Below are 13,900 nucleotides of genomic sequence, written 5' to 3'. Positions count from 1 at the left end.
GGTTAATCAGTTCCAAATATTTGGGGGATATTCTGCAATGTGTATGTAGTTGCTTCATAGCTTTGAGCTCTGTCAATTTAGAATCAGGTTTCTCCTGACCACTCAGTCAACTACTAACAGTTGTCATGCTTCTTAGCTCCCAAAATGTTGTTGTCACTGTACTTCTTCCTATTTCTTTTCCACTTGTGAGTGTTTACCTTTTAAAATATAAATTCATTTACTGTTGTATTAGTGGATTGGTGGAAGGAGACAAGTGAAATCCATTAAACTTATCCTAAAATCTTTTCTATACTGTCAACTACAGAAAAAAAAACAAACAGTAACGATCATGGCATCTGGCCCCAAATGTAAGATAAAATAGGCAAGACTTTCCAAGGTCATCAGCATTTTCTATCTGTACATCAATAATTCAAAAAGACATAAAATCAATTAGGCTTCAAACTGTAAATCCAGGATATTTTAACTTTTCAGAATATTTAATATTTTCCTTATTTTAAATTGACTGCTATCCTTTTAAGGATCAGACAGATATGTTAGTTGTTCACTTACTAGCCAAGTGAACTAAGCCAGAGTAGTTTTCTTATTTAATAGTGAGTAGTCACTATTAGTACTGATTAAGGAGTTTTTCCAGTAAAATATTAGATTAAATTTTTTTTCTAAGTTCAGACTCTATGTCTAACATATGAATATGTCTTTCCTTTTAATATATAACTCAGCATTACCTAATCATAGTAACAGAGGAAAATAATGAGAAATCATTTATGAGAGAATTGTCCATACCTTTACTATCATGTCACCTAAAGGTTAAATGTGTTTCAGGGCCTTGTAGTGATGTCTACAGAACTTGAAGAAGTGGTTAGCAGCATTCTGAATGTCAAAATTCCAGGAATGTGGATGGGTAAATCCTACCCAAGCCTTAAACCACTTGGGAGTTATGTGAATGACTTCCTTGCAAGGCTAAAATTCTTTCAGGTGAGCTTATCCAAATGATATATTACATTTCATTTTCATTTCATTTTCTTCATCAGGATGCCTAATGTGATAAGTTATACTCTACCATTTCAGTGCATCCCAGGCGTAGATGTTCAATATTCTAAGTTGTACATAATTTATGTAACTATTACATTGCACTGTCAAAGGTAGAATCTCTTTAGGAGCAGGAGTTCATGTTCAGTTAAGTCAGAGATCCAAGTCAATGACATTTGAAAAGATGAAACAACTGTCTCTGTTGATGTTCCATACAATGGTTAGTATTAAAGTAGATCTTAGAGAGCTACTGAGGAGGCTACTAGAAAGAAGCAACATTTCCTTATCCAGTACTCTTCTAGGTCATGAAATCACTAGGTTGCTGGTTCAGCTCAAGACAGTAATAATCTCAATGGCTAATGGTCTTAGAAATGTTAAGTAGGCAGAAGCTTCCTCCTAATTATCTGGCAATACTGGTGCTTAACTATGTTCTTATTCACAACTATATTTATTAGAAATGTTGATTAGCTTCCTAGATACTGTACATAATGTATCAAAAATTGCCTGTGAGGTATTTCTAGAGGATTAAAATGACTAGACTCCCCTTTCAAAACACAGAAGCTCTGTTGTACAGAAACTGATACTAATGAATTAAAATCAGTTTAGAAACATGAAGGCTCTTCTTTGGACATTAATAAGGTAAACTCATCACATTCACTTCCTCAGACTGACTTCTATAATTTGCTATTCAGTTAATGTAAGTATTCAGCTATTTTGACATTATAATCTATGATAGGAACAGAATATCAAGGTATCTTGATATTTTGGTACTCACTACCCTGTGTCTTCTGGGAGTTCCTTGTGTAATACTGCATTTCCATATGTTGGATTTCATTGCATTTTGGTGAAGAGGGAAAAGTTACAAAGGAATATTCTACTGTATACTAGTAAACAAAGAGAATAAAAAAAAAAAACATGAAAAAATTACCATCGGACCAGACTTTTTTACAGATGTCTTATTTAACTGTGTAACATGATACATTGTGTAAAAGTGTATGTTAGGTGTTCGCTCTTTTGTGGAGCTTTTCTGAATCACTAGGCACGCATGAAATATTTGTATCTGCATTCATGCACATTACGGTACAAGTTCTGGTACAATGGATATGAAAAGTGGTAACAGACACTTAATTTACTGCTTATTTTAAAACCCCCGAGCAGGTTGTTATTCTTAGAGTGCTAGTTCATCTATTATTTTACATGAAAAATAATAGAGGAATTTTGGGGACAAATTTTATTTAAAGCGATGTATTTTAAGTTGAAAGCCTCTATTGTTAGGATAATTGTGCTCTGACACACAGCAATGGTATGAGGTTGGTCCTCCTCCGGCCTTCTGGCTCTCTGGCTTCTTCTTCACACAAGCCTTCCTGACGGGTGCCCAGCAGAACTACGCAAGGAAATACACCATCCCCATTGATCTTCTTGCATTTGACTATGAAGTGATGGATGATAAAGAATATAAACATGCTCCAGAAGATGGTAAGTTCAGCAATATAATGAGCTGTTAAAAAATTAGTCATCATGTATGTAAATTATCCTCAAATGGCTGAGAAAAAAATGTTATGGAGGGAGTGTGTGTGTGTGTGTGTGTGTGTGTGAGAGAGAGAGAGAGAGAGAGAGAGAGAGAGATGAAGCATATGAGGATAAACAGAGTTTTATTAAAGAATATTTTCCCCTTATGCTGCATTACTTAGGAAAAATTTTATAAATTGAAATTATTTCTAACAATAAGCTAGGAGGAAAATAATTAAAATGACAATACAGATAATAATCAACTCTGATCTTATGTTGGCCTTGGTTGATCTAACTACCACATCATTGAAAGGAGGTTTTTCTGGTCCTTTGGAAAGCATACCTTTGTAGGCCCCTAAAATATTTATTCTTTCTTGTTGTATACATCATTCCAAAAGTTACTAAATTAATAGCTAATAGCATTTGTTTCAATATTTTTTTCTTTGTCAAGCTCTTGGAAGTCTCACTACTATGTATGGTAAGTCTCAGTACATTTAGGTAAGCAAGTGTTGTTTTAACTTCATGGACTTGTATATTTAGTTCTTTTTCCATGTTTGGAAAGCTTTCATCTATTTCTTTAAATTAGTTCTTTTCCTTTCTCCCTCTCTTCTCTTTCTAGGACACCCATTATTCTTATATTGCCTTTTTTCGTGGATTCAAAGAATTCTTGAAGTGTTTCTTTGTTTTTTTATTCTTTGTATTTTTCTTTCTTCTTCCACCTGGATTTTTTGTACATTATCATCTTCAAGGTTACTGATTTGATATTCCTTTTGGTCTATTATACTTCCATTGCTTTCCTGAAATTCATGAACTCTTACCTGACCTGTTAAACTATTGTTTATTTTAATGCATAAACAACTTTATTGCAGAAACACATTTAAGAACAATAGATGCAAGGGGAAAATTTTTCATTGGAACAAGTGATATTTTTAAAACTAATCATCCCCTCCGCCCCAGCCACAGATGCTTAACCCATAATTAATCTGGCCATTTGTTGAGAATTTTTTTATTCTTAACACACTCTGAAATGGCAGGTTGCTGCTTGCCTGAAGGGAGTTTAACAACCTTCTGCCAAATATTTTAGTTTATCATTTCTTTAATTATATAGGCCATTTAAAAATACCTTTTCTGTATAGCTCATTATATTACATGCTGTAAAAGCTACCAATAAATAGAAATTTTAGTTCTCATGCCTTCAGGAAAGTCAAAATATAGATAGATTAGCAATATACCAAGACAGAGAAATATTTTTATTTAAACTAAGTATTTGGGAAGGGAGAGAAGTGTTTAAGTTGGTAAAAGCAAATCAAAGTAGGTGTGTGGAGTTACTCTGTACCACTGCTGAGTTCCAGAAACTGTCCAGCCCTATATATTTATCATCACAACATATATGGAACAGATACTATTATTATCCCCATTATACAGCGGTGGAAACTATGGTCTCTAGCAGTGGGCAGAAGTAAGTCAAACCTCAGGCCACCTAGCTGTCATGCTTAGCTAGCTGCTTTTCTAAATCCTATTGAGCATTTCAGTTAGAAGTTTGAAAACAGCATCACATTTCTCAAGGAAAGTTTTCTTGAAGAAGCTATGGTTGATTCTTAAATACTAAGTTCATATGCGTAATTTTTTTCCTGGAGCCTCGCTTGTGGCACAAGGGTTTAAGCACAGCACTATGAAGCTATCAGCAGCTTCTACAGCATGAGTCCGATCCCTGGCTAGGAAGCAACCCACATGGCACAGCAGACCTCTCCTGTCTGCCCTGCTGCTCCCCTCAGCAGTGTTTTCAGTCAGTCTGACTGTTCTGCTCCCCACTCTGTCTTTGGTGAATCCTCTCACCCTCCCACACCTCTGCCCTGCACTCCAGTTCTTGTATGCATAAATAAATAAATCTTTAAAAAAAAAGAATTTTTTTCCTAAAATTTCCTCATATTATACAGTAAAGGCAGAAAATGACACAAGGTCTAAGTGGTAATGATGATGTCCCTCAGAGTTACGTATGTTTTTGAACTCAACTAAAAGAATTTATCAAAGCCTTGCCTGGAATGGATAATCTAGCTAATATCTAAGATCAAACTATTGAATTGCCCATTGTTATTCACTAACAATGGTATTTCTATTTATGATTTACTAGTTTGACCCACAACTGCTTTTATTAAAGATTCAGGTTTATTAAAATCCAAAATTGAAAACAGTCAAGTTAGAACATGACTTTTTTAAAGATCAATAGACTTTTTAGTGTTCCAAGATCATGTGACTCTCAGTTAAGTAGACCATTTTACTCAACACCAAAGTATCAGTGTAGCTTTGATTTTTAGTGATTGATATTAACTAAATTTAAGTCTTATTATTTTGTATACACATACATATTTTCACAAGTAAAAACAGATATCTACAAATTAGCTTAATTTGTATTCTAGTTTTTCCTTCCTGCTTATGACCAGAAAGAAAATGGAATTCCATGGAGTAGTTTGAAAGCAATACTTATTTTTTTTTAGGGTAGCTTTTTTAAATTTATATTTTATTTTTATATTCCCCATACAATTACAACCCCCTTATTTTGACCCCAATCCCGCCTTTCCCCGCCCCCCCCCACCATAGAGTGTCTCTGGTTCATAGTTGTTTGTTGATTTTGACATTTTCTTTCTTATAGTTATTTTTTTTCCTGGTCCCTTATTTAAGTTTCCTAGATTCCTGCTATGAGTGAGACCATCCGGTATTTTTCTTTTTCTTTCTGGCTTATTTTGCTGAGCATGATCCCTTCCAGCACCATCCATGTTGCTGCAAATTGCATGTGTTTATCTTTTTTGATTGCTGAGTAATATTCCCTGGTGTATATGTACCACATCTTCTTGATCCAGTCATCTATTTTTGGGCATTTGGGCTGTTTCCAAAGCTTAGCTATTGTAAACAGTGCTGCTATAAACATAGGGGTGCAGGTGTTCTTTGGGATTGATGTTTCTGTGTCCTTTGGGTAAATACCTAGGAGTGGAATTGCTGGATCATATGGAAGCTCTATGTTTAGTAGGTCCAGAAATCTCCACACAGCTCTCCATAGTGGTTGGACCAGTTTGCACTCCTACCAACAGTGCAGGAGAGTTCCTTTTTCTCTACAACCTGACAACATTTGTTGTTGCTAGTTTTTTTAATATGTGCCATTCTCACTGGTGTGAGATGGTATCTCATGGTAGTTTTGATTTGCATTTCCCTGATTACAAGTGATGTTGAATATTTTTTCATATGCCTGTTGGCCATTTGCATTTCCTCTTTGGAGAAGTTTCTTTTTATTTTTAACTGGATTATTTTCTTTGTTTTTGTTGAGTCTCATCAGCTCTTTGCAGATTTTTGTGATCAGTGCTTTATCATTAGTGTTGTGTGCAAAAATGTTCTCCCAGTTGGTGGAGTTTCTCTTTGTTTTGGTTATTGTCTCTTTTGCTGTGCAGAAGCTCTATAATTTGTTGTAGTCCCAGCTGTTTATCTTTGCCTTCTCTATCACTACTTTGGGTGATGTGTCTGTAAAGATGTCTTTGATGTGCATAGCCTATATTTCCTTCTATGTATTTTATGGTTTCAGGTCTTATGTCTAGTTCTTTAATCCATTTTGAGTTGGTTTTTGTGCATGGTGTTAGGTAGTAGCCAAACTTCATTCTTTTGCATGTAGAGACCCAGTTTTTCCAGCACCATTTATTGAACAAACTTTCTTTTGCTCCAGTGCATAGTCTTTGCTCCTTTGTCAAAGATTAGTTGACCATAAATCCGTGGGTTTATTTCTGGATTTTCTATTCGATTCCATTGGTCTGGGTGTCTGTTCTTGTTCCAATACCAGAAGCAATGCATATTTCCCAAAGAATAACTTTCTTATGGGATTCTAGAGAGGGGAAAATAGATCCCACCCAGCAGGAGCTGGAACCATAGCTTGTTTCTTTGTTTCAACTCCCCCTCAGTCTGTCTCCCTTATACTTGTCTGTTTCTGGGGCTCAGTCTTACCTTAAATTAAAACATAATGAAAAGGGTAACTTTAAGGCCACAAGGCAATTGTAAATCTACTTAGATTTGGCGTCATGCATTTTAGATGCTTTTCTATAAGGTTCCTCTTATCCAAATTACTGGCTACTACTGGGTGGCTACTGGGTCCCTAACAGAGAGGACTACATAGCAGGGAGGGAGGCAGAAAACAGCCATCGAGTGATGAACTAGAGAAGTTACAGGTGCACTATGTGCTCCACCCACTATACCTCCCACATAGCAAAAGGGGTGACTCACAAAGAGTAACTGTGAACCAGAACCTGGTTACCATCTACCTGTCATTTTCTATCTTGTGTGTTCTATAAGGCCCTTATTGATCTTTCAAAAGAAAAACATTTCAATATTCCCATCACATTTCCTATAAAATTGTTGGGTTGGAGAAAACTTATCCCTATTGCCAAATTTTTTTAGATGTTGAACTGTTTACTCTCTATAGCACAATCTTTCTCTTTTTCTAATATTTTATTTTATATAATTCTTACATCATTTTTCATTTTTGCACAATGTATGCATTTTCATTTTGGTTATATTCCCCATACATTTGCACCCCCCCTTATTTTGACCCTAGTCCTTCCTCTCCCTGCCCCCTCCCCCATAGTATGTCTCTGGTTTATTGTTGTATAGCACTGTCTTTCTACCCAAGAAAGAAATAGGTCATAGAATTGGTTAGAGACAGACATTTATTGGGCTGTGCTTACAAGTCAGTGGGGGTCAGGGTGGTAAGCGGTTCTCTTGGCTCTGTAATCTCCTCCACTCTTCCCTGTGCCCATCTCTTATTGTGATTGTCTATAGGCTTTCAGGTTGCCGAGAAAGATTAGCATGTACGATATGGTTTGCAGACCCATCTGCCTCATGCAGGGCCACCTCCATCACTGCCCCAGGCTCAAGAAACATTGTGTAGCTCAGCTTTACCAGAGTAATTCCTTGGGAAATTATTGAACAAGTGTTTTTCCAATTAGTTAAAACAGATTTTTTTTTTTTGTTCCAACTATTCTTTCCATCAATTAAAACCTATATAAAAGAAAGGGTAAGTCTTCCTCCAGCAGCCATCACTGGCCTATTCACATGTGACTTTTTAAATTTAACCATGATTACTTTTTTTTTTTAATTTAAAAACTAATCCCTTGGTTACACGAGCTATGTTTCAGGTGTTTAATAGCCACTGGATACCATATTAGAAAACACAGATATAGAATATTTCCATCATTGTATAAAGTCCTTTGGACACACTGGATCTCTATATACTACTTTAAAAAGTGCTTTCCCCATTATTATTGATCCTAACAACTTGACAAGGTAGATAAATTAGGTACTGTTGTTTTACAGATGTTTTCTAGTTGTTCTTCAGTAACAAGTCTAAAGTTAAATGAATTGCTCAAGGTCACGCAGCAATTGGAAACTAGACTAGGTCTTGCTAAATACCACATTTCTTCCCATCACCTCAGTGCAACAATTACAATGAAAGTTCTCACATGCAGTGCTATATTCATGAGGCTTTTTACAAATGACTAGCCAGAGAAAATGACTCGGTCTCATTGATTTCCTAATATGTGTTCTTCAATTGTTAGTGTATGATAAAATCTAAAGTTCCTTCATGTGTCCTAAAGAGAGGACTGAATTGAGAATAAAAAGATAGTGACAACTCTCATGACATTAGAGATCTCAGAAGTTTTTATTCACATACTATCTGGTAGAGCCAGTGGGTAATAATTACATTAAGAACTTTTCTTGCAGATTCCATGGCCTATGACATTATCATCATTGGTCTATTTAAAAAAAAAAATAAACTTGATGGTGTTCACACAAACTGTGAATTCTTTTCCTCTTTTGTCTTCCACATCTAATTTTACTATTTGAACTATTTGACTAGGCAGAGTATAGCTATTCTTGAAATTTGGATGTTAAACAAAGCAACCAGAACATTGCTTTCATTTTAGAACAAGCCTTATGCTACTGACCTAGTATCACTTACATGGTGTTTACTTGTAGGAATTTCAGATTCAGAACTCAATATACATATTTAAAGTGTTATATTGGGCCTCCCCGGTGGCACAGTGGTTGAGCGCTGGGTTGCGAAGCGGCCCGCAGCCTCTGCAGCGCCGGTTAGATCCCTGCTGCTCCCCGGCCACCGGAGGAGGGTCCTACATGGCGCGCAGACCTCTCCTGCCGCCCGCTGCTCCCCTCAGCAGTGTACTTCGGTCCTTCTGCCTGCTCTGGCTCTGGTGAATTCTCTCGCCCTCCGGCGCTTCTGACTGTACCCAGTGATTGTATGTATAAATAAATAAATCTTTAAAAAAATAATAAAAAAGTGTTATATTGACCTGTTTCTTTTATATTTAGGTGTTTTCATTTATGGATTATTTCTGGATGGAGCTTCCTGGAATAGAAAGATCAAGAAACTTGCTGAATCACATCCCAAAATTCTTTATGATACAGTTCCTGTGGTTAGTATTGCCTACTTATGTATGTATTGGGTTGAGGGGTTATTTTACACACACACACACACACACACACTGAGTCAACTCGTTATCACAGTAATTAATGTTTTATAGAGTTGCTGCCAACACTGAACTAGTGAATAGTGGGCTATTACTACTAGGAGAAAATACAAGGATATTATTTCAATGATTCTCTGATCATGTTTTTGTTAACTGATCGATATATAATCTTTTTTTGGTATTTGTTTAAAGACTATTTAATGTGTAGTTGATTCATTAATATTGAAGTCACAGACAACAGCACTGCAACTCATGTCTGAACAGTGTTTATTTTCTCCATAAGGCATATGGTACACTCAGGGAGGCCATTTAACAGTGAAATTACCAACAAAAAGGCAAAAAGTTGTGGAAAATGATACTAAATACACCTTCAAAAGGACTTGTTTACAGTTCTGAGAGATAACATAGCAGGCAGAATGTCACCAAGTTCAGCCTCAGCTGGGAATGTGCTTGGCTGGTGGTGTAATCATGGCTGCAAATGACCGTGAAAAACACCAAACTGATTTTAGGATTATATGTAAATGTCAGTGATAGGCAAATTCACAAACAAAATTCATAAATAATGGAGTTTGACCCTATCTATGTTAACTATATACACGTTATTTTTTTCTTACATGCACCTTGCAATTAGAAGATTGTTATATGAAAATCATTTGTTTTTCTAGCACCATAAATATGAAGTTCTTATTTGTTACTGCATCATGAGTAGAGAGCTAGATTTTTTTCCACAATACAAAGGATCAGATATGGGGTGAATAGGGCCTCCCCTGGTGGCACAGGCAGTTGAGCACAGCGCTGTGAAGCTGTCCACAGCCTCTGCAGCTCTGGTTCAATCCCGGCCAGCCAGCAAGAATCCCACATGGCGGGGCAGCAGACCTCTCCTGTCTCGCCCGCTGCTCCCCTCAGCGGTGTATTTCAATCAGTCTGCCTATGCTGTTCCCCGCGCTGTCTCTGGTAAATCTTCTCACCCTCCCGCACCTCTGGCCTGTATCCCGTTTCTTGTATGCATGATTAAATAAAATCTTAAAAAAATATGGGGTGAAAAAATATAGGTTGTGGGATTCATATGAATTCCATCTATGCGACTCTGGGTGAAGGGTAGACAGGCAAAGGCCCTTTAGAGAAGTTTTAGCAGGTACAGTGAAGGATCAGTGGACAGTCAACTGCAAGCTCTTTGCCATGTACACTGATACAGTGGGCAGAGAAAAATTTCAAATACAAGATGTAAATTGAAAATCACAGAGCAAATGTTTGCAATTCGAAGTTGAGATCTTGGGTTTTTTTTTTTCTTTCACATGGCAACTGGTAAGTAGCTTGCAGTGAGTACCTAAGTAACTTCATTTACAAGTGGGTAATTCTGAATAAAGAAACATTCTAAGAAATTCCACTCAGGGTTGAAATACTTGCAACTTGAGTGTTGTAAACTCTTACGGTATAACTATATCTGAAGATATCTTTTATAATAAACCGGAGTCCAAAAATTATGTGAAATAAATCAACATCCCTATTTCCTTACTTGTTTTGCTGAGAAACCTAAAAGACAACTCTGAACAGTGGGCTTATCAAGGCAAATCACTTAGAGGATCACTTTTACTACTACTGAAAAAGGGAATTCAATTAAATTCTAAAACATTACTTCATTTCTTGATCATAGTTTGTTCTTTACTCGTACATTCAGAGAGTGACTCGGCCAAAAATCTTTTGAGATTGATGAGGTTCAACAATGCTTATAACATTCTAGAAACTTGGCTAATGATTCTTAAAATGTGGGTATACCATATAATTATAAAGGAATACAACGTTTTAGCACAAAGTACATTATAACCCCTTTAAGAGAGTTATCTAAAACAAGGTGATCTAGTTCTACAAATTGGCAAAAATCATTACAGAATTGTTTTTGAAATTGGGCTTTGATTAATAAGGCACTATGAGTTTGAGTATCAATTATGGCAATTCTCTCTTTGGAAAGTGTCTCTTCTTATTCCCCCTCACCCAATAAATGTGGTGGAAAGGTGATGAACCGATAGGTAATAGGCTTTTGGTGAGAGTAGGTGAAAATGACTTTTCTCTTTTAGTTTCTTCTTCTTCTTTTTTTTTTTTTTAAAGATTTATTTATTTATGCATACAAGAACTGGGTTATAGGCCAGGGGTGTGTGGGGGGGGGTGAGAGGATTCACCAGAGACATAGTGGGGAACAGAACAGGCAGACTGACTGAAATACACTGCTGAGAAGAGCAGTGGGTGAGTAAGAAGTCTGCTGTTCCTTGTGGGTCACCTCCCTGGCTGGGGATCGAACTTGTGCTACACTGGCTACGGGATAGCTTCATAGGTTGCGTCTTAACCCCTCGCGCCACCAGGGAGGCCCTCCTTTAGTTTCTAAACTAGTTCTGAAGTTGTGAGAGTTCTAAGAAAGTTTGATTCACCATACCACAAATAATCACTTTGCCCACAGAAATTTGTGGTGATAACTAAGTTTAATGATACCTTATTAGATTCAAATACAGTTAGTGTAACAAGTTTGACCAATGGTTTTATGTACTTTCTTCCAGATGTGGCTAAAGCCCTGTAAGAAGGTAGATATACCAGAACGACCGTGTTACACTGCTCCACTGTATAAGACAAGTGAGCGAAGAGGAACATTATCCACCACTGGCCATTCCACGAATTTTGTGATTGCCATGACTCTGCCCTCTGACCAACCCAAGGAGCACTGGATTGTACGGGGAGTAGCAATGTTATGTCAACTTAATTCCTAATTAGAACATAGGGTTTCCATGTGCCCATTTCTTGTTAGATGGTTGAATAGAAAACAATTTACTTTTTAAAAGCCTTTTTTGATTTAGTCAATTTGACTATAGTCATACACTTAATTATAAGTGTATGTGCAAACACAGCCTGCATTTAAAATGACTCAGACTTTCTTGTAAGTGGTCTGAAATAAAAACTAAAGACCGCACACTGGTATATTTACTTTTTGAATAACTTTATTTTGGGAGAGTTCCATTGGCATTAGGAACGTACATAAAATGACACATCACTGTTGACAATGAAAAAAATAACAGCATTTGATCATTTCCAGCTTTATAAATTTTTAAAAAATGATTCAATTACAACAAAAAAATGTTTAGATATTTTAGCAAGTATCACCTTGCAGGACCATAATCACATTTAAGCCACTGACTTACTGTTAATGGAAAAAATTCACACTGCATCTAGTTACTATAGTATTTCTAAGCATAATCACAGCTGATTGAATGCAATGTGATATACACCAAAATTCATATGGATGTCACACAGTGACAGCATTGTACAAGTAACATTAATGACCTCCAACAAACACATGTTAAATTAGACTTGTCAAGCTAAATGGAATGTTGGAGCCAAACAGAAATGTAGTGGAATTCAGATTGTCTAGTAAGACTTGAAACTGTACATTAGAATGATGTGAAAACTAAATACTGGTGGAACCCTAACAAAATACTAGCAGCAACTGTTACAGCTTCTTAAAAGATTAAAGAAATCTAGCAAATAAAGATAACACCATTTTTGAGAGAGTATAAAACTTTATATACTTCTGCATAACCTACTTGCTTTAAATCAGGCATTTATTTTAAGATTGGGAGTATATTCCAGCTGTTGCTTTTCATAAAAGTTTTGAAATCAAGCAGATTTAATGCTGGAATGCAGAATCCTCCTTGGGTATAAAAACTCAAAAATGTAACAATATATCTTGGTTCAGAAAGCAAGATATTTGAATCATTGAAGTTGGCAGTACTAAATAAAATATCAGCACCTTTTAGCTAGGTTGCTTGAAGGGCCAAGCAATGAGATGAGGACTGTCCTAATTCAGCGCCCAATACTGAAAATAACCTATGTATAAAACTCCTACTTGTTACAAGGAGGCCATGAAAAATGCCAGAAATAAGCTTTCTAATTCAGGCATAAATGAAGGAAGTAACACCTAAGCGCCCTTGCTTATAGCATTAAGAAACACTGGCAATACTTGTAACACCCTGGATGCATATGCTGCTCTTGAAGTTTTTTTTTTTTTTTTTTTTTTTAAATGCATGGAGTAAGGAATCAGTGAGAGGAGGAGGACTAAATGACAATAGTTTAAATGGAATGGAAAAAGTTTGGCTCTTAAATATTTGAACAGTAAGATTTTTAAAGCAGCTACGTAGGTTGCCAAGCAGATTAAAACAAAACTGCCTGCACACACAGTTCAAACACAGTTCACCTGGCATAAATGAAGAGCATGTGGCACAAGATGTAAACAGAAAGCTACATGCATATGACTACTGCTACAAATTATTAGGCAAACTTTAGGATAAATGTGGCTTGCACTTCTCACAAATCATTCACAATTATGGTAGGAAAAGAGGATCCTAAATAAAGAGATTAATTCCTATCAGGCACTAACAGCGTATCTTGGCACAAAATGATCAAGTGATTTCAGCTAAGTTATGGTACGGTGCTGTCCACAGAGCTCATCCTTGTCACTGCTTTAATCGACACCATGTATAGCTTGAGGACATGGTGAACTTGAATTTTTGCCTTACAATCTTACTACCAGCCACAATGTATTTATTATCTTGGTTCTAATGCCAAACTGGTAAAGCAATGCATACACTTAAAACTTAAATTTCCCAAATAACTAGTTAAAGTAGGAAAATTGAACATTTAGACCATGTTTGGGGTTCTTCATTTCTCTGATACTTTCTAGAGGGTTACAATTTTAACAAGAACAGAAAAAAAAGTTTACCACATGCTCCAACCCCTTATCCCCACCAAAAATCCCCAAACAAAAACAAAATTAAAGTTTGGGGGGAAAAAAACCAAACACC

The 13,900-nt window shown here is 36.3% G+C and overlaps 1 protein-coding gene across 1 annotated transcript in view; it reads left to right on the top strand.

Moving 5' to 3' along the window:
* DNAH7 (dynein axonemal heavy chain 7) overlaps window positions 1-11,812 on the top strand; it is a gene marked incomplete at both ends in the record, with an annotated part of 235,690 nt that extends 223,878 nt beyond the window's left edge. The window contains 4 exons of the mRNA XM_084248143.1: window positions 820-972; window positions 2,325-2,502; window positions 8,899-9,002; window positions 11,606-11,812. Of these exons, the coding sequence (XP_084104269.1) occupies window positions 820-972; window positions 2,325-2,502; window positions 8,899-9,002; window positions 11,606-11,812 (642 nt within the window). The remainder of the gene's footprint in view (window positions 1-819; window positions 973-2,324; window positions 2,503-8,898; window positions 9,003-11,605) is intronic.
* Window positions 11,813-13,900: the final 2,088 nt, after the last annotated feature.

This window comes from Talpa europaea (assembly GCF_964194135.1).
Source record: "Talpa europaea genome assembly, chromosome: 1".
NCBI classification, from domain to species: Eukaryota; Metazoa; Chordata; class Mammalia; order Eulipotyphla; family Talpidae; genus Talpa; species Talpa europaea.
Note: the sequence above shows the minus strand (reverse complement) of the source record. Positions and strands in the feature narration are given on the sequence as shown.